Here is an 18,441-nt window from a genome sequence, read left to right on the forward strand (position 1 = left end):
GACGTCATCACGCCGGCATGGGCCTGATATGGGGTCGGTGACGTCAGACGGAGTCGCGCGCGATGCCGTGCTCCTGTGACGTCGCCCACGTCGGCGTACTACGAAGAAAATTTCCGAACGTTGCTGACGCAAGGGGGATATTCACAAGGTGAGGAATCCACAGGCAGATATAGTATCTACCAGAAAAAGCGTCACCGAAGGTAGTAACTTGTTCGTTAGGAACATACCACAGCTAGATCTGTTTACCAGAGTTCGAAATGCACAGTGTCAGAAATGTTGTGTCGTGGAGTTTCCCAAGGCATTCCTTAGGGGGATTCTTTTTAAGTGGGATAGAGGGAGGGACTGCTATAATCTTCCTGTAGTTTCCCCTCCTGCCTTGGGTTCTGAAGAAAATAAAGAAAGATTAAGCCCAAGTAACTTTATTACGCCAGTTGAGGCCAGGAGACTGTGGTACCTAGAACCTCTGAGGCTGATTATGTCACCTCAGACCACGCAGCAGGGCAGTGCCCTGCACCTATCTCCACAACTTATACATTCTTACATTGAGATAGAATGCAACATTTGAACGTGTCTGAAGTGGTGCCTGAGGTGGTCGATGTTATCCTTACTACCAGAAGCCCTTCCTTGAGGTCTGTCTACATGCCCTCTAATTGAGTTTTGTGGCTTTCAGGGCTGAATCACAGTAGCTCTTCAGTTCCCTACTCCACAGCTATTGTATTGCAGTTGTGCTGATATAGGGCTCATACTGCAGAAAAGGCAACTAGTAATGAAGTCTCAGCAGAGCGGGAAGAGCTAGCAAAACCATCCTCCAGAATGGCTCATCTCCATAGTCTCCCTCCCAATGGCGTCTGCACATTCCTTCCTTAAACCTGACATCTGGCTAGGTTCAGAGGATATGGATGCAGATGGACCTGGCTTCTTCTGCCTGTCCCCTGTATGACCCCTTCCCTTTGCCCTGGCATTCCTGTGCAACAGTACCCTCTCCTCCCAGATAGCTCCTCACCCCAGGTGCCACTTATCACTTCACCAAAGCCGCCTGGCTAATCCACTTAACTGACCAATTAGTGCAGACCAATGATATTATTTGGTTGTTCCTCGACGTAGTTATTTAATTAATAAACTATTGCAATGTTAACCTATGTGGCTGGGGATCTACAATGGGGAAAATTAAATGTCTCATTTCTCCAACACCATGGCCTATAAAACTGCTTCTATAAGGACCCTGCTTATCACTACATGACCCCCTACCCTGGGACACCTAGGGGAGACTTTAGGGATCCTGTCTATCCAAAAATAATATAGGTTCTCACCCCACAGTGCTCCTAGCACAAAGGTCGATTTTGGGAAGCACTTTACTACAATGAGGGAAGGGAAATGTGCAACATGTCTATCAGCAAGGCATATAAAAGCTATTTTATAAGGATCTTCCTTAAAAGTCCCTGACCCCCATACCCCTTGGGACACATAGGGGATACCCTGGGGATACCTAATATGCCACAATATTGTAGTTTATAAATGTTAAAATGCCCCTAACACCAAAGTCAAGTTTGGGCACAATTTACGTTTAAAAGCAGTTCTGCAACACAGGGCTGACTTTTAAAATGACCTCAGGCGCTCAACACTGCACACATGCAAGTGCAACAAATGCTGCTGGCCTCTAAAGTGGCATACCCGGTTATATACTAGGGACTTAAAGGTAGTTTTAGTTCCTCTGTCCTAATGTGTACTAGAGCCTTTTAGTAGAGGTCATGTCAATCATAGGGGTACCCTAACCCATAGTGTACCCCAGTCTACGTAGGTGTTTTCACTGTATTCTAGTTAGGTTTTCACCATAGCACTGGTCCTGGGCCTGCGTAGCAGAGCCCAGGGCACTCTCAGAGTTAGAAAACCAGCATCTAGGGGTCTCAAATGGGGCAAAAAGTAGGGGGGGCACTGCAAACAGGTCCTGATTTCTAACACCAGATTTTCTGTGGGACCCCAGGAGTTGGAATGCCCGTGCTTTCATAACTCAGAATGGACGATTTGAGATAAAAGCTTAGAACGTCAACTTACCACCATCTGCCAGTTGGTAGGAAACTTTAAAGGTGTCAATTGGCATAGAAGGACGAGTCCAGGTGACCATTAAGGATGTCTCCTTAATGTTACGAAACTCCAAGTTTCTGGGTGGTTCCAGATCTAGAGGAAAGATAAAGAATTAGAGAGGCTATCAATTCACCAACGTTAATGAGACAAGAAGTTGAACTTAAAAAAAAGTGCAGCGAACTTCATCTGCATTTCCTAATGCTTTGTTCCAACATTGGCCAGAGCTTTGATATCCATTAGCCCGTATGTGTCCCTCAATTTCTTTCCTATATATAACCTACTTTTCCCTTCTATTTCAGTACAGTTACTGATATGGGGTTGAGGAACAACTGAACAAAGTAATTTTAGAAAGTCAGCATTCTCCCACCTCTTTGCAAAATCAAAAGACTGAAATGTTTGTGCGTAACTATTCATGAAACAGTGAAGACTAGAGGGGTTCCACAACAGAGGAGTCTATATTGCCGAGTGGGAACACTCCGTTCCCCCTCTTGTGTCTGGGAGAGTCCTGGAAGCATGACTCATTCATTCTCCCCTTTAATGTCTCTGCACAGTCTTGGAGGCATGGGTTATTTTTTCTTCCACTCCCTTCTCTCCTATATCTCAGCGTGACGTCCTCTCGTGCTCCCCTATCTTTAACAATAAATAGGTCATCTTTAACTTGTTATAAACCCTCATACCCATTGTAGGGTCTAAATATTCTGTGCTATGCAAATACATCTTTGCTTAGATGTAGTCTTTAGTGTAGAAAGACTATTTTGTAGCTTTCATCTGACTGTCGTAACCTTTTGTGTTTTCTTTTTTACTGTGCCCAGTGCCCTGAAAATACTATTTATACTCCCGGTCACACTCGAAAACTGATTCATCAGTTTATAGAGAACAAGAGTGTGCCTGCTCTACTGTCCCTGCCTAGTTGCAGAGTGGCTTAGTGTTAGGGTTTGTTATTCTGTAGGGTTATTCTGCATTTAGTGTTTGTAAGTGGAGGTAATCTATGCTTCACTGTAAACAAAGAGCTCCAGATGGTGAGGCTCTGTCTTCAACAAGCTCTTCGTGACAGGCATGCACAATGAATACTCTCTATTTACCCCAATCAATCAATCAATCAGTGCATTTTTATAGCGCGCTACTCACCCGGAGGTTCTCAAGGTGCTTGGGGAGGGGGAGATCCGCTACTGCTCGAACAGCCAGGTCTTGAGCTGCTTCCTGAAGGCGAGGTGGTCTTGAGTCCAGCGGAGGTGGGTCGGGAGGGAGTTCCACGTCTTGGCGGTCAGGTAGGAGAAGGACCTTCCTCCTATGGTGGCTCTTCGGATGCGGGGGACGGCGTGGTTGGCCGAACGGAGCTGGCGTGTGGGAGTGTAGAAGCTGAGGCGGTTGTTGAGGTATCTTGTGCCTTGATTGTGTAGGGCTTTGTGTGCGTGAGTGAGGAGTCGGAATGTGATTCTCTTGTTGATCGGGAGCCAGTGCAGGTCTCTCAGGTGTCCGGAGATGTGGCTGTGTCGGGGGATGTCGACGATGAGTCTTGCTGAGGCGTTCTGGATCCGCTGGAGTTTCTTCTGGAGTTTGGCAGTGGTTCCGGCGTAGAGGGAGTTGCCGTAGTCCAGTTGGCTGGTGACGAGGGCCTGGGTGACCGTCTTCCTGGTCTCGGTGGGGATCCACCGGAAGATCTTACGTAGCATGCGCAGGATGTTGAAGCACGATGAGGAGACGGCGTTGACTTGTCTGGTCATGGAGAGGGAGGAGTCCAGGATGAAGCCCAGGTTGCGTGCGTGGTCCGTTGGTTTGGGTGCGCTGCCCAGGGCAGAGGGCCACCAGGAGTCGTCCCAGGCGGAGGGTGATGATCCCAGGATGAGTACTTCCGTCTTATCTGAGTTCAGTTTCAGGCGGCTGTTCATCATCCACTCGGCTACATCTTTCATCCCTTCGTGTAGGTTGGCTCTGGCGGTGGCAGGGGTCGTTGGTGAGGGAGAGGATCAGCTGGGTGTCGTCGGCGTAAGAGATGATGTTGAGGTTGTGTTGGCGTGCGATGGCCGCGAGGGGGCTCATGTAGACATTGAAGAGGGTGGGGCTGAGCGAGGAGCCTTGAGGAACGCCGCAGATGACTTCGGTGGCTTCTGACCTGAAAGGGGGGAGGCAGACTCTCTGTGTCCTTCCGGCGAGGAAGGAGATGATCCATTCTAGCGCCTTCTCTTGGATTCCGACATTGCTGAGGCGCTGCACTAGGGTGCGATGGCAGACAGTGTCGAATGCCGCGGAGAGGTCCAGGAGGATGAGGGCCGCAGTCTCCCCGTTGTCGAGCAGGGCTCGAATGTCATCGGTGGCTGCGAAGAGGGCGGTCTCGGTGCTGTGGTTGGCCCGGAAGCCAGACTGCGAGAGGTCGAGGGATCCGTTCGTCTCGGGGAAGGCGGCCAGCTGCTTGTTGACGGTCTTCTCGATGACTTAGGCCGGAAACGGGAGGAGCGAGATGGGGCGGTAGTTTTTGAGGTCGGTTGGGTTTGCTGATGGTTTCTTCAGTAGAGCGCTGAGTTCGGCGTGCTTCCAGCTCTCCGGGAAGGTAGCGGTGTCGAAGGAGGTGTTGATGATGTCCCGCAGGTGGGGTGCGATGACGGCGTCGGCCTTGTTGAAGACGTGGTGGGGGCAGGGGTCGGTTGGAGATCCGGAGTGGATGGAGTTCATCGTGCGTTGCGTTTCTTCGGTGTTGATCGGGAAGGGGGCGGGTCCGCAGGGGAGCAGCGGCGGGGAGCGGGAGGTGGCGGGAAACGTGGCGGGGGCACAGCAAGAGGGAAAACAGCGAAACAACTAAATAAACAGAGGACAATGGCTGGGCACAGTAAGGGCAGCAGAGGAGGATACAACAGTCAGCGGGGAAACAAACTAAATATAACAGATAACAGTGGCTGGGCACGATACGGGCAACAGAGGAGAAAACAACAGTCAGCGGGGAAACAAACTAAATATAACAGGAGACAGTGGCTGGGCACGATACGGGTACCAGAGGAGAAAGCAACAGTCAGCGGGGAAACAAACTAAATATAACAGGAGACAGTGGCTGGGCACGATACGGGTACCAGAGGAGAAAGCAACAGTCAGCAGGGTAAGAACAGCGCTGCGCTACAGAGGCGGATACCACACCAGTGGTCAGGAGCACACCAGTGGTCAGGAGCACACCAGTGGTCAGGAGCACAGCTGCGGGCAACGGCGGCACTCGGCAGGATCGGGGCAGCCTGGGCTCACTCACGGGGAGTGTGCGCGGTGCATGGTGTGACCGGCCCAGAGGGTCAGAGGCAGTGACAAGGTGACAAAATATGATGGAAAAACCTAATTTTAATGTGCATCAGAAATGAAACGCCCTAGTACCATATGCCTTTGTGACAAATTACACCCCTACTGAATTGATACACTAGAAAGGGAATGAGTACAGAGGTTTTCACTGCTGAAAGCCCACATTTTAGCTTTAGAAGCAAACCCTAATATTATTTCAGGAAATGATGTAGTTTGCTTTTAGAGTTTTTCTTTTAGCTCATCTAAACAAAAAAATGAGTAGTTTTAAAAGTTAATAAAATGTAATGACGGTAGCTATGGAGCACTCATACATCCTTTTTCAGAGTTTTTGGACATATGAAAAGTAGAATTACCTAGTCTACTTGTACGTCCTACGGTGCTGAGGTTGGCTCTTTTCTGCCCTCTGTGAAGGCCACTCAGTGTGAAGGTGTACTCAGTGTTCGGCTCCAGGCCTTCAATCATTGCCGTCCGTGCGTTTCCGGCCATCACCATCTCACTCTTGGGGGCCACACCATGAGAGTCTGCATACTGGATCAGGAAGGAATCAAAGGCCCCCTCCGAGGCTTCCCAGGATAGCTGGCCGGTGTGAGGGCCCACGTCAGACAGGTAGAGGTCATCGAGCATGGCTGCCTGTTGACCCACCGCCTCTGGAAATGCTGCGCATGCGGATATGTAGGGGGATAGTAAAAGGAAATTGTCAAGTGAATGTAGACAGGGAAAGTCGTCGACATTCCAAGTGTATGTACGGAATAAAAACAAAAAACAGGAAAGAAAAAGGAACAAATGTAGGGAGAGAAAAAGTAGCAATGAAAAGAAAATATGAACAAATTGAAGCTAAGAAAAAAGAGGTAAATGCTAAAGATTAAAAGGGAAAAATAGAAGGAATATGAAAGCCGAAAAAGTGGAAAGTAAAAGTAAAGGTAATAAAAGGTGGCAAAAGATATGCAGACGGTAAATTAGTGAAAGATGGAAAGTAGAAACATTAACACAGAAAAGGAGAAAGCACAAACATTGGATGATTGAGAAAACAAATAAAACAACAACATTGAAAGATTAAAGAAATAGAATACAAGAATAAAAGGGAGTGAGGGAAACAATGAAAATGCAAATGAAGAAAGGGAATGGAATGAAGCATATGTGGAAAAACTAAATAGTGCTAGGATTAAAACAAAAAGAACACATGTTGAAACACAAATGAAAGCGAAGAAGAGATTACAGAAATCTTTAAAGTATCCAAGAATGATGAAGGAAAGAAAGAAGACAATGAAGAGGTTGAAGTAGAGATAGCATGTTAGAACGTTTATTTACAGGACTAGTAAAGCTAAATTAAAATACTAGCTGGCGGGCAAAGGTATCTTGAGGATAGATATAAAATAGATATCAGGAGGCCGTCCTACTGCAACCTTGTCACAGTGAAGTGCAGGAATCGACAGTGGTGGCGCCTCCCACGCAGATAGGGCCATGCTGAAGTCATGCTGGAGTAGAAAAACCAACTGGACCAAAGAGATGAACAGTGGGGAAAAAGTGAGAGAAAAAAGAGTGTGCAAACGATCAGAGTTGGAAATAAAGGGGAAAGGAAATTAGGCAAGGGAGAACACATAGGAATTATACAGCTGTTGGGACACAGGAATTATACAGCTGTTGGGGAGAGAGAAGCAGATAGAGAGTGGAGTAACAACACGAGCGAACAGACAAAAATACGGTTGAAGAGAAGTGAAAAGCAGAGTGCTTAGACTAAATGGCATCAAGAGATATAAAGAGGGGAGGTAACAAATACAGTGAATGTTAATAAATAAGGAGAGGGAAAGCAAACCAAAAGAAAATAATGAGCACATGAAAAAATCTGCAGAAAAAAGAGAATGGGAGATGGAGATAAAAGGAGAAAGTATCACAGAAGCGAAGGTAGCGAGGAGGGGAGGAGAGAGCAGGGAGTGAAAGACCGAGTAGGCAAGAGGAGACGAAAAGGTACATGTGGAAGTGGACATGTGGAAAGACGAAAGAAACATATTAAAGAGTATAGAAAGTGATAAAGGGGTAGAGAGAATGCAAGAGGAGAAATGGAGAACGAAATAGAGGACATAACAGAGGAAGGAGAAGAGCCATAAGGACCAAATAATAAATAAAAACAATTAGAATTAGAAGTATATAGGGGAGGTAGCAGTGAAAGGGAGTGAGTGGGAATAAATCAAGAAAGAGATTGCCACATCGGAGATGTTTCGCCTTCATTTGCCTGAGGTAAGACTATTTAGATGCTAAAGAGTAAAAGAAAGTTAGCGGAAGATCGAAGAGGCATAACCCCATGCCAAACTGAATAGACTTCTCCCTCCAGACTGCAGCAGAGAGCTTGGGGAAGCAACCAATGAAAGAGGAAAAAAAATCATCTAGGAAGTCATGGTAAAGATGAAATAAAAAAAGGAAGGAGCAACGGCAAACTATCGGCTGAATTAAATATAAATGTAGATTATATGCAAATCATTGTAGAAAGTGGAAGGTGCACCAAGGATAGAGTCGATTTTCTCCAAATATATTCAAAATATCACTTTATTATAATTGGTACTAAAAGATGAACATCAGCCAACGCGTTTCGTTCCACTGGGGGAACTTCATCAGGGCTCAAATGTTAGCAAAGGAAACACTGATTCCCCGCTCAAGGTCAACAGTCACTCAATTTGTATTCAATACAGTACGTCCGAAGTCCTCAAGTTTAAGACACAAAATGTATATCTATCTCTAGTCTGCACGTGTAGTTTGTTACGATGGCACCCCACGATGAGGGTAAACCAGTTCCCGTCCAATCCTTGATAATATATTGCTGGTCTTCACGCACACATTTTGAATCTTCGTGCGCGTGAAAACCGACAACATGTATCACACAGGCTGTTTCCCGGATAACTGCATCATCCCACAACCCTGAGATAGAACCCAGAACAATAATCGCTACTTCAAGTACAGTGATTAGTCTACAGATATGGAACCGCTTGACCGGCATACATCTTTTTAAGTAAGGGTATTTATGAAGGGCTGACCTTTGTCTAGCCGGGAATTATAGTAATTTACAGTCATTCATAACCCTCACTAATGTTAATGCCATAACACTTGTGTAGCAGATAGGCTGCATAATAATTCCTTATGCTGCTTGGCTCTCTTATTCTTACGTAAGACAGAACAGCTAAAGGTCGCTTCTATCACACAGTGCTGTACCAGTCCATAGCAACACCCCACCCATCACTAACTGAACATGCTTGCAGTAACTGAAGAGATTTACAACATATGGCTGACCACCTGAAAACTCTAACTTAGTCCCCTGAAGCAGATCCCAACTAACGATACTAAGACGGCTTCTTGACATCTCACCATTACCATCATATAAGGGTTGACTATTACAAAGTCAATCACAGCAGATCTCCTGATCATCTCTCACTCCAACCTATTGCTGCACAGAACCATAAACACAAACTAAAACTCAAAATAGGCAACTATGTGCGGTAACCAGTTAAGAGGACTGTGATAATAAAAAATGCCACAAAGGTACCGCAGAGCTGATCAAAAATGCCTGTACAATAAAGAGTCACTTTCCACATATGATCCATAATAAAGACAACACACATCCAACTACACTCTGCCCAAGAAGGCAAGTGCTTCAGTGCCTCACATGGGGATAGCAAGCTCATATATTACAGTACAGTACAACAGAATGGGTACTGTACCCACTGCGCAGTCGCCATGCCTGCCATGCACACACTGCAAATGAAATCTCTTTTTGGAATTGTACATGTTTGCTTTACAGCATTTGCCATCAGCAAGATGGTTGCAAGGATGCGGCAAGTGCACAGTCTGCAAGGTTTAGAGCCTGCTGCGAGACATTACACTCAATGAAGGACACAGTTAGATTGTTCTCTTCATTGTAATTTAACTGCTACACATTCATGGACAGCAGAAAGAGACCGGTTGAATGCTTCAGTTAATTTCATCTTTTGATAGTCACTCAGCTACATTCTAGCCCATTGTTTTTGTAGCCCTGTGCTTTATAGATGGACTCCAGCTACATGCAAGCTGGTCTTTATGGCACCCCACAAGTGACAGCTCGGACCAGACGCCCAGGCCAGATCCCATGCTAACAGTAAAATAAGCAACACCAGACCACTTTCGGCCATGAGGGGCCGTATCAGTGAGTTGCAGCTTGAGCCCTGTTGCACAGTCTTTTTTTTAGTAAGCAAAGAAAAAAGTAGCTCAATTTCAGACACTGCATATGAGACAAAAGGCCTTACTATAAATACAAATGTCACTGGAGAAAAATAAATAGAAAGTAAGACCTCAAAACCTATCTACACCAGAGTTTGCACCAGAGTGAAGCCTTGTAATAGGTCTAACAAACAAAGTCTCTCCTGTGGGATAAAAAAGGAGGAAATGTGTTAATGCCCTTTGGCAGTGGTCTACCTGTCGTTGCCTCGGTCGATATCGGTTTAGTGCGCTTATTCCGCGAAATGCCATAGAGGTTGAACTGGTACTTCCTCGATGGCAGCAGCCCAGTGATCGTAGTGGAGTGGATGTCCCCGTCCACAACCACCTCTTGGGTCTGCCCATCGGTGTCTCTGTACTGAATGACAAAAGAGTCAAAGTCACCGCCCTCAGCGGTCCAGGCCAGCTGCAAGGAATCTTTGGTGATGTCAGATACGAAGAATTCCCCCAGTCTGGGTGAGTGGGTAATGGCCTTCTCTGGTGGGGCTGTAATGAAAGAGCAGAGAGTTAAATTTTGTTTTCCAACCCAGGGTTTGTCCCAGTTGACTGCTCACTATGTCCAGTTTCAAACTTTAGGTCTCGAGACTGAGAGGAAAAAGTGAACACCAAACCCACTCAGTTCTCTTCTCTTACTTTAGTTTCATGTAAAAAAATTCTGTTACAGTGAGAAATAACGGACTTGCTGTTTGTGATATGTGTTCCATTATGCCTAAAAAACACGATCTTGAAATAATGAATAATAGTTATGCTTTTTTCTTATGTGATCCTCTTATGTAATGGTTTTATTTGTACTTAGAGCATTTTTTCCAGAAGGAATTAACAGAAACATTGTCCACTGCTGGAACCGTCCATGAGACATGCTGAAAAAGGTTGCACAAGTCATAATTCAATGAGTAAATCAAAATATGTAATACTGAACAATAAATCCCCTTATGGGATGCATACATAGTCCGCTGTTAGCAATTTACTTTGGCTGCAGAACAAATAGGGGGAGGACAGTAAAACAGAGAGACAAAAGTTAATGAAAGTAAGGGCAAGTGAGAAAGAATGACAGAGCGAAGATGACTAAAGAAGGTGTTGAAGAGAAAACAGAAATGAGAAATTAAAAAGAATGATAAAGTAAGGAATTAAGGGAGAAGAGGAACCCAATTGGTCAAAAGGGAAAGCTAGGGGTGGGGGGGGACACAGAAAATTATAGTGGGAAAAATGTAAAGTTCAACTAAGGGTTCTATGTCAGAATATCAAGGACAGAAATCTCGTATACAAAAATATTGTGACCTAAATATCAAGAATAAAAGTATCCTGAAGGTAAGTATTTATATATAAGTGTAGCTTTACTATTCTTAACTCCCTATCCACCTATATTGAAGATACAGTGTCAAGGTACATATAACAGGAGTTAAGTATAGTAAATCTATATTTAACTAAATCTACTTGTCTTTGAAGTATTTTGGGAGTTGATATTTTGTTTTCAGTATTTTATATCACAATATTTCGTCGAGGTCATTCCGGTATCATACTGCTAAGGAAGGTGAGGTAAGTTTAAAAGCCAGGATATCAGAAGGTCTGATAAATCGACAAAATCCGGAACATGCAAAAAAAGAAACAAAACGGCAGGCCTCTTTCTGCGTTTCCTCCAGATTATGGAAGGAACTCCCATTACAGATATACGAGCTCCATCCATGCTCTGCTTCACATAAATAGCGCAAGGCCTTGTTCTTTAAACAACATCTCATCAATTTGCCACATCTGGTCTATGTAACACCTGATCATCATGCGTCTAGATAGATACTCAAAAACCCTGCACTATTTCCCAAACCTGGCAGGCACCCCCTGAGCCCTCCAATTCCATGCCCTTCCACGTGTCCTCACCCTTTGTCTCTTTTGCTTGCCTCCCCCTTCCCTCCATCTCTGTAATGCTGACGTCTACTTCTACAGCAGTCTGTTGTGTTGTATGCGATTCCAAACGATGTAAATCCACATATGTTTGTACACAGAAGAAAAGGGAGTAGGGATTTATGTATGTATGTATTTGTTTTTTATGAAGCGCACATTTCACCATAAGTTCTCACAGCGCTGACAGAGGGTATGGAAAAAGCGAGAGAGAGGAGATGTTATACTGTTGCCTTGAATAGTAAAGTTTTGAGTTCTCACCGGAAGGTTTTGTGGTTGTGATTTGCTCTTAAAACCGTAGGCAGGGAGTTCCATGCCATAGGGCCTACCTTCGAGAAACTCCTATCTCCATTTCTGACCGAACGGACTCTTGGTATTTTTAGGAGATTTTTGAATGCAGGATGTAATGAAGGAGTGAAGTATGGGAAAAAACAAGACAATACAGTTAGTGTGAAATTGGGAGGGAAAATGGAAAGAGACATGGAGATGACGAAAGGAGGAAGGAAGCAAGCAGGTAAATTCCCTAATATTTCTATACATAATGGCACCCAAGCCACTCGACCACAAATTCGTAGAATGCATGAAAATGACGTGGTGGAAATACTCTCCCAAACAGAATGCTTGTAATTGAGAATGCAAGACACGTAATAGTAATGAACATATTGACAAAAATGGGAAAGATAAAATGGGTAGCCAGAATCAAGGTAAGAATAAGCGCAGTGATAAGAAAAACTAAGATTAAAAAAACAGAGAGCAAGACAAGTTAACAAAACTGTCAATAAATTAAGTGCAGGATGAGAAACAAAGGGGAAACAAAGACAACGAGAGGAACAGAAAAAAAAACTCATTAAAGAACATTGAGAAATAACACAGAAAATAAAGACAAAATAAATAAAGAACGAGACGAACACCGTGAAAAACGAAGTAGGCAAAAAACAATGACTAAAGCGTGTAAATAAGTCTAAAAAATAAGACCAGATAAAGGACAACGATAAAAGAAAACTAGGAGAGCAACTGGGTGCATCTAAAGCACCGTAGTGAAGGAAATGTGAAACCTGCTTCATTTGGAACCTTCTTTGAGAAGGGCATAGATTGTGGTTATCCCTGTTGGCACGCAACCAGATTTGTTAGTGAACTTTCTGTATCACTGAATTTGCCCACTCATTATAACCCGCATTATAACTCAAACCAGAAGCAACAAAAGAAAAACCAATATACAAATGATGTCATCATAACACGATTGAGATGGTTTCCAATTTATGAACCTGAAGAAAATAAATTGTAGTTAGTGAGGTAAGAGCTGTCATAGCCAATGTGAAAGCCGAGCCTATGTTTCAGCAAGGTGGCAGCAAAAGAACAACAGCAGCCTTTTTCAGTCTTCAAGCCTCTAAAGAAGGAACTGCTAATGCAAAGCTTGGAGAATTGTTTCAGGGGCTTTGTACAATTGTGGAGGTGTTATATTTTACCCCCCTTACCAAATAAAAGAGCACAACTATCTGTAGCTTTTATTACAGAAACAAAATTTGGATTAAAATCAGATGATGCATGGAACTATTCAAAAATACTACATACCCGGGTATTTGGTAGTTCCCACCATATACCGCTATGGAGGATGAAGGTGATGCCAAAAGACAGATGTCTGATTAAAATTGGTTTGGGAGCGAAGAAATATTTTTGACTTCAGGGACTGAAAAACAAAGTTCTCATGTTTCAAGAAAAAAAATCTTATTTAGTTTAGAAGTTGTTAGATGAAAACTTTCAGCAGGCACACCACTCTCTGCAAATCCTAACCCTGTTGATTGCAATAAAGTTTGTACCTCGTGTGTTTTCACTTCACAGTCAGCACAGTATCAGAATCTCTGACAGCTTTCAAATGTTATCAATGTTTTAGCCTGAAAACCTTAATAACATTCGCTTTAGAGGAAAAGCAGCATGGGCAGCCAAGCAATAAGCAGCGGGCAAAGAAACATCTTCTTGTGGAAGGTGTTTTGCCAAGCATGAGTCTTGCTCTGCTATGGGAAGAATTCCATGAAGAAGCTGACTGCATAGGGTGACAAATACCTGTGATGGCTTCTGTCGCTAGAGCCTTTGTGCGCCGGTCTCCAGAGACCCCATAAATGCTGAACTTGTACTTCTTGGCAGGCTTGAGGCCCACGATCCTCGCAGTACGGAAGTCCCCATCCACTGTGAGCACCCTGGGTGTTCCATCTGCATCTCGATATTGAATAAGGAAAGAGCCGAAGACTCCATCCTCAACGTCCCAGGACAGCTGGAGGGAGTCCTTGGTGATGTCAGAAACTGAGAGGTCACTCAACCTGGGTAACCGCGTCGTTACTTTTTCAAACGGCACTAGAATGGGGTAAGTAAAAGTAAAAGTTGATAAAGTTTGGTTGGAGTTGGAATAGTTAAGTGACCTATATAGAGGTCCCCTAAGCATTTAAGTCGGCCGAGAAGTGTTACTTATTTGTGTTGATCTCATGAAAAAATATCTGTGTAAAAAATATCTGTTTTGGACCAAACAATATGAATTCCCAATTTGAGGAAAATCTGATTTCCAAATCAACGAGTGTGGTAAGAATGTTATGAGAATGATTGTGCCTGTGCTATCCCTGTGGATGAAGGCAATGGATGTTAAAGTTATTGCCGAGAATTAGTGACTCTACTAACAAAAAAATCTAATAAGCTCTGTTATGACCAGACGTGTTTATTGGGCCTGGAGCACAAAGCAAAGAACTTTCTACAAAACCGGTAGAGTTCAGCTAGGGTATAGCCATAGTGGTAATGACTACCAAGGAATAGAAATGCTGGCTTAAAGTGTAAATCTATTACACTATACAGCAGTGAGTGAATTCCCCATTTTGTATGATGGAGGCACAGGTCTATGGTCACAGAGGTCCGCTGTGACTAGAACAAGTTCTGCTCCTAGCTGCGACAAAGCTTCAAAGATTTATTGACAACCCCAGTTACCTCCAAAGACTAGTGAAATGAATCCATTATTGGTGTATGAGAGTTTTATAAAAACAGAAATAAATTGGAAGTCACTCTTCACCAGCTTTGCTGGCCATATAGACTTCCATAAATAGCTCTTTAATGGTCTGTTCATTCTCAGTATCTGCATCAAAATCACTGCAAAGGACCGTGCTTACAGAAGAAAGATTTACTCATAATTGGAATCAGTGTATCAGTCATAAGAAGAGGTCTACAGCCTGGCCAGACTCAGTGACCATAGCGACTTTTACAGTCTCTCTCATCAAAAACTAGTCTCCCTTTGTTGTAAAAAGCAATGCTACTGTAGATCAGCAGTGAGCTTTATTAATGTATTTTAATCATCACAAGGGATTTCCTTCATCTGATGACAGCCTCACGCATGGCCAAACTTAGTGGTTTCAAAGGCTGTCATAGAGTTCACTCATCAAAATACCGTCCTACACATGGCTAGTCGCATTTACTCATTGGTCTTCCAAGGAGAATCTCTTATTGGAACACATTCTCACACATGACCAAACTCAGTGAACCCATATCTCAAGGACTATCTCTGATCGGAAAACAGTCTCACACATGGTCAGGATGAAAAACCCCATGGTTTTCCAAGGAGAATCTGGCATCAGAAGACAGTCTCTTTCATGCCCAGAGTCGGTGTTCGTACAAACTTCCACAGACTTGCTCATGGGAAGGCAGTCTCTGCAATAGCAAAGTCAGTAATTTGTTAAATGTCCGTGGTCTCTTACTCATCGAAGATAATTTCCTTCACATCCAGAATGGAGACCATTTTAACCATTTAAATATTACAAACAGTCTCGTTCGCAGCCCAATCAGCCTGGTGAGCTTCAGTTATGTCTCACTTATTGGACCCCTTATTTTCCTATAGAAAGACTTTTATGAAAGCCAAAACTCAGTAATGGTGACTGATCTGTTCCCTCACAACCAGGGAACTCTACCTTCCTCCTACCGCTGTCTCTGATAGGCAGTGAACAGGAATACACCATTATTAAAAACATCTGCCTTTGTGTTAACCATGCTTAAAAGATAAAAAACCTGAAATGTATTCCTGATTCTGGTTGGTATTATTAGGTTTGAGTGTCTACTGCAGTTGTGGAAAAATACATTTACAAGTGATGAGTGGACCAGGAGGCTCTTGTCAAAACATATTTTTCTATAACAGCAGGTCTCAATTCCTTCTTCTGAATCCTGTCTTTTATAATATACTGTACCCATTATGTGAGAATGAACAACGAGTTCATTGCTCCAAGGGACCCTGGTTTCTGCTCTTGCCAAGCGCACGGGTGTTGTGGCCCCAGCTCCCTCACTCGATCTCTGATATGTTGAAATGATGAAGGAAATATTGCTACTAAGGACACAATGGGGCCTTCTGTTCAGTAATTGTTTATCCGAGGGACTGTTGCGGTGCCTGACCACTCACTGATATATATAAATAATCCAGACAATTTACTGGAAGCAATAAGCAAGCCACAAATACACCATGGATTTAACGAGACTGCTTTCAGGCCAAATAAGGACTTTACTATGGTAGGAGTAAATCATGTTCGCCTGTTGGATTCGACCAATAGAATTACAAAGTGCCTCTGCCTCCACAACCATCAAACATAGTTTGAATTTTGGAATCTGAAACTGAATTCATTCGGAAGCAGCCATGATCCCATTCTGGTCAGTATACATCGTTCTTTGGAAATGGCATTTTCGAGTAATGCTACTCCCACGGAAAGCATGTTGTTGTGTCAGAAGCAGTTTTCTCCTGCATGCCCCATCATGAAGTTACTACAAAGTTCTCTGAGGCATTCCAAGTTGAAGCTCAGATAGGCCAAGTAGAATGTGGTGGCTAATGTCCAACGCTGTGAATGTGTTGAATCTGGTGTTTTCGGGAGAGGGGGTGTAAAGGATGCTCAATTAAGGATGAGACAGTGTCTGTCGTGCTCAGCTGACCTATTATGGTCATGATTTCTTTGGATTGCTTTGGAAGTCTATTTTAAGTGCAAGACCTTAGGACTGTAGAATCTTTGGTGATCAATGTTTTTCATCAGAACCATAAACCCAATGAGGAAGCTTGTTTTGGGACTTTCTAGTACCTGTGGTGCCGTCTGTGGATATTGATTTGCTTCGTCTATCCCCAGTCAGGCCATACAAGATGAATTTGTACTTTTTGGAAGGCCTCAAGCCTGAGATAGTGACACTGCGGAGTTCCCTGTCCACGGGCAGCTCCTGGACTTTGCCGTCTACGTCTCTGTACTGAATGAGGAAAGAATCAAAGTCCCCATCCTGTATGGTCCAAGCAAGCTGAAGAGAATCCTGGGTGATGTTGGAAATGGACAGGTCACCCAGTCGAGCAGGCCGAGTCCTATGTTTCTCCAGTGAAGCTAAAACAGATAAAAGGATGAGTGTAAATGTTAATGACTCTGAGTAGTGTTTTACACCTTTTTCAGTGTAGGTCCAGGAAATGGTCAAAGTTTGCTGAAAATATAGACAGAAATGGTGTCTTTAGCAATTAATGTGTGGTATCGTTTTTATTGAAGTTCGTTTTCACTCCTGATATTTATTTTAAATACTTTGCTGCTCACTGATTGTAAATTGTTTGCCTTTTGCACACTGACTAAAAGACTACTATCAGCTTACCTGTGCACATATCTCTCTCTGCTGGGTCCCCGGTCCGTCACGGCGAGTGCTGATTGTACGGAGGGACAGGAAGCAGACCTCCATTGGGCAGCGTCATCGGTGCTGATCCCGCCTTCTTCCCTACTTAACACCCTCCTCAGCGCGGACGCGCGCAGCGGCACGCCAAAGGCAAGCCCGTCTGCACCCGTCCGCGTCTGGACGTCGCCTGCCGCCTGACCCCCTGGGTAATTCTCAACATATTTAGGGTAAGCTGGTCTTTACACAATGTTGCGCCACACCAGACAGGAGTTAATCTCCTTAAATACCCGTAACATTTCTGTTGCATCGGAGTCAGAAGAACGTCTCGGGGTTCAATCCCTGCCACCTACACCCTCCAGTGAATTCTCAAAAACCCTCCTTACAACTACCCTTAAAATGCATTCGGAAAATGCACCTAAATCTTATTCCCCTGAAATGTTGATTACCAATGTTAAAATGGATGGTAAACCCTTTTCTGCTCTTTACCTTAACACTAAGTCAATACCTAAACATGCACTGGAGCTGTGGAGCCTTTTAGAGTCTGAAAAACGTGATATCTGTTTCTTTACAGAAACATGGCTCCACAGCCAAGCCTCACCAGATATAACAATTGCCTTCCCCCAGGAATATCACCTGATTAGGTTGGATAGGGAAGGTAACCGAGGAGGAGGTATCGCAGCAGCAGCAAAAGCCCCCTTTGTGATTACTAAGCTAGAGTCTCTTTCCAACTCTATACTGGAAATTATGATCATCAACGTCAGACTTAATAATGTTACATATGGGAGAGTAGCTCTGGTATATAGACCTGGCTCAAAAGCCAAATTTGTTAATTATCTTTTAGAAACTATAGCCTCACATGTGTTAGCAACCGATAATTTTATTTTATTGGGAGATTTTAATCATCATGCAGAACTATTCTCGGACCCGGACACCAGTCATCCGATCACCACTATGGAAACCCTAGGTCTAACTCAAAGGGTAACCGGACCAACGCACCGGGCCAGCCACACCCTTGATTTAATTTTTACAAATTTCTCTAATATAATTAACGAAGCCCCAATTCCTATGATCTGGACTGATCACTTTCTTTTAAAATGTAGCCTTCCAAAACACATTATGACAAATCTTAGAAGAAAAAAACAGCTTTAATTCGACCATGGCGTAAAATGACCCCAGAGGCTTTTTTAACTCATTTTAAACCTCTTACAGCGCAAACGAATAATGTCGAACAAATGCTAACTCAGTTAGAAACTTCCATTGTGAAAACTCTGGATAAAATTATACCCAAAACTAGTGTCAATGTAA

General features: G+C 43.8%; 1 protein-coding gene across 11 annotated transcripts in view; it reads right to left on the reverse strand.

The window, feature by feature from the left end:
- The window catches only part of TNXB (tenascin XB), a 775,055-nt gene that overhangs the window by 164,426 nt on the left and 592,188 nt on the right, over positions 1-18,441 (reverse strand). For 8 of the 11 annotated variants that reach the window (XM_078645877.1, XM_078645868.1, XM_078645870.1 and 5 more), the window contains 5 exons: positions 16,575-16,862; positions 13,552-13,839; positions 9,796-10,083; positions 5,712-6,014; positions 2,053-2,175 (listed from right to left, as the gene is read on the reverse strand). In XM_078645877.1, the coding sequence (XP_078502003.1) occupies positions 2,053-2,175; positions 5,712-6,014; positions 9,796-10,083; positions 13,552-13,839; positions 16,575-16,862 (1,290 nt within the window). The remainder of the gene's footprint in view (positions 1-2,052; positions 2,176-5,711; positions 6,015-9,795; positions 10,084-13,551; positions 13,840-16,574; positions 16,863-18,441) is intronic. The other 3 variants (XM_078645876.1, XM_078645875.1, XM_078645873.1) reach the window with 2 other exon arrangements.

Source organism: Lissotriton helveticus, chromosome 5_1, assembly GCF_964261635.1.
Source record: "Lissotriton helveticus chromosome 5_1, aLisHel1.1, whole genome shotgun sequence".
Taxonomy (NCBI): Eukaryota; Metazoa; Chordata; class Amphibia; order Caudata; family Salamandridae; genus Lissotriton; species Lissotriton helveticus.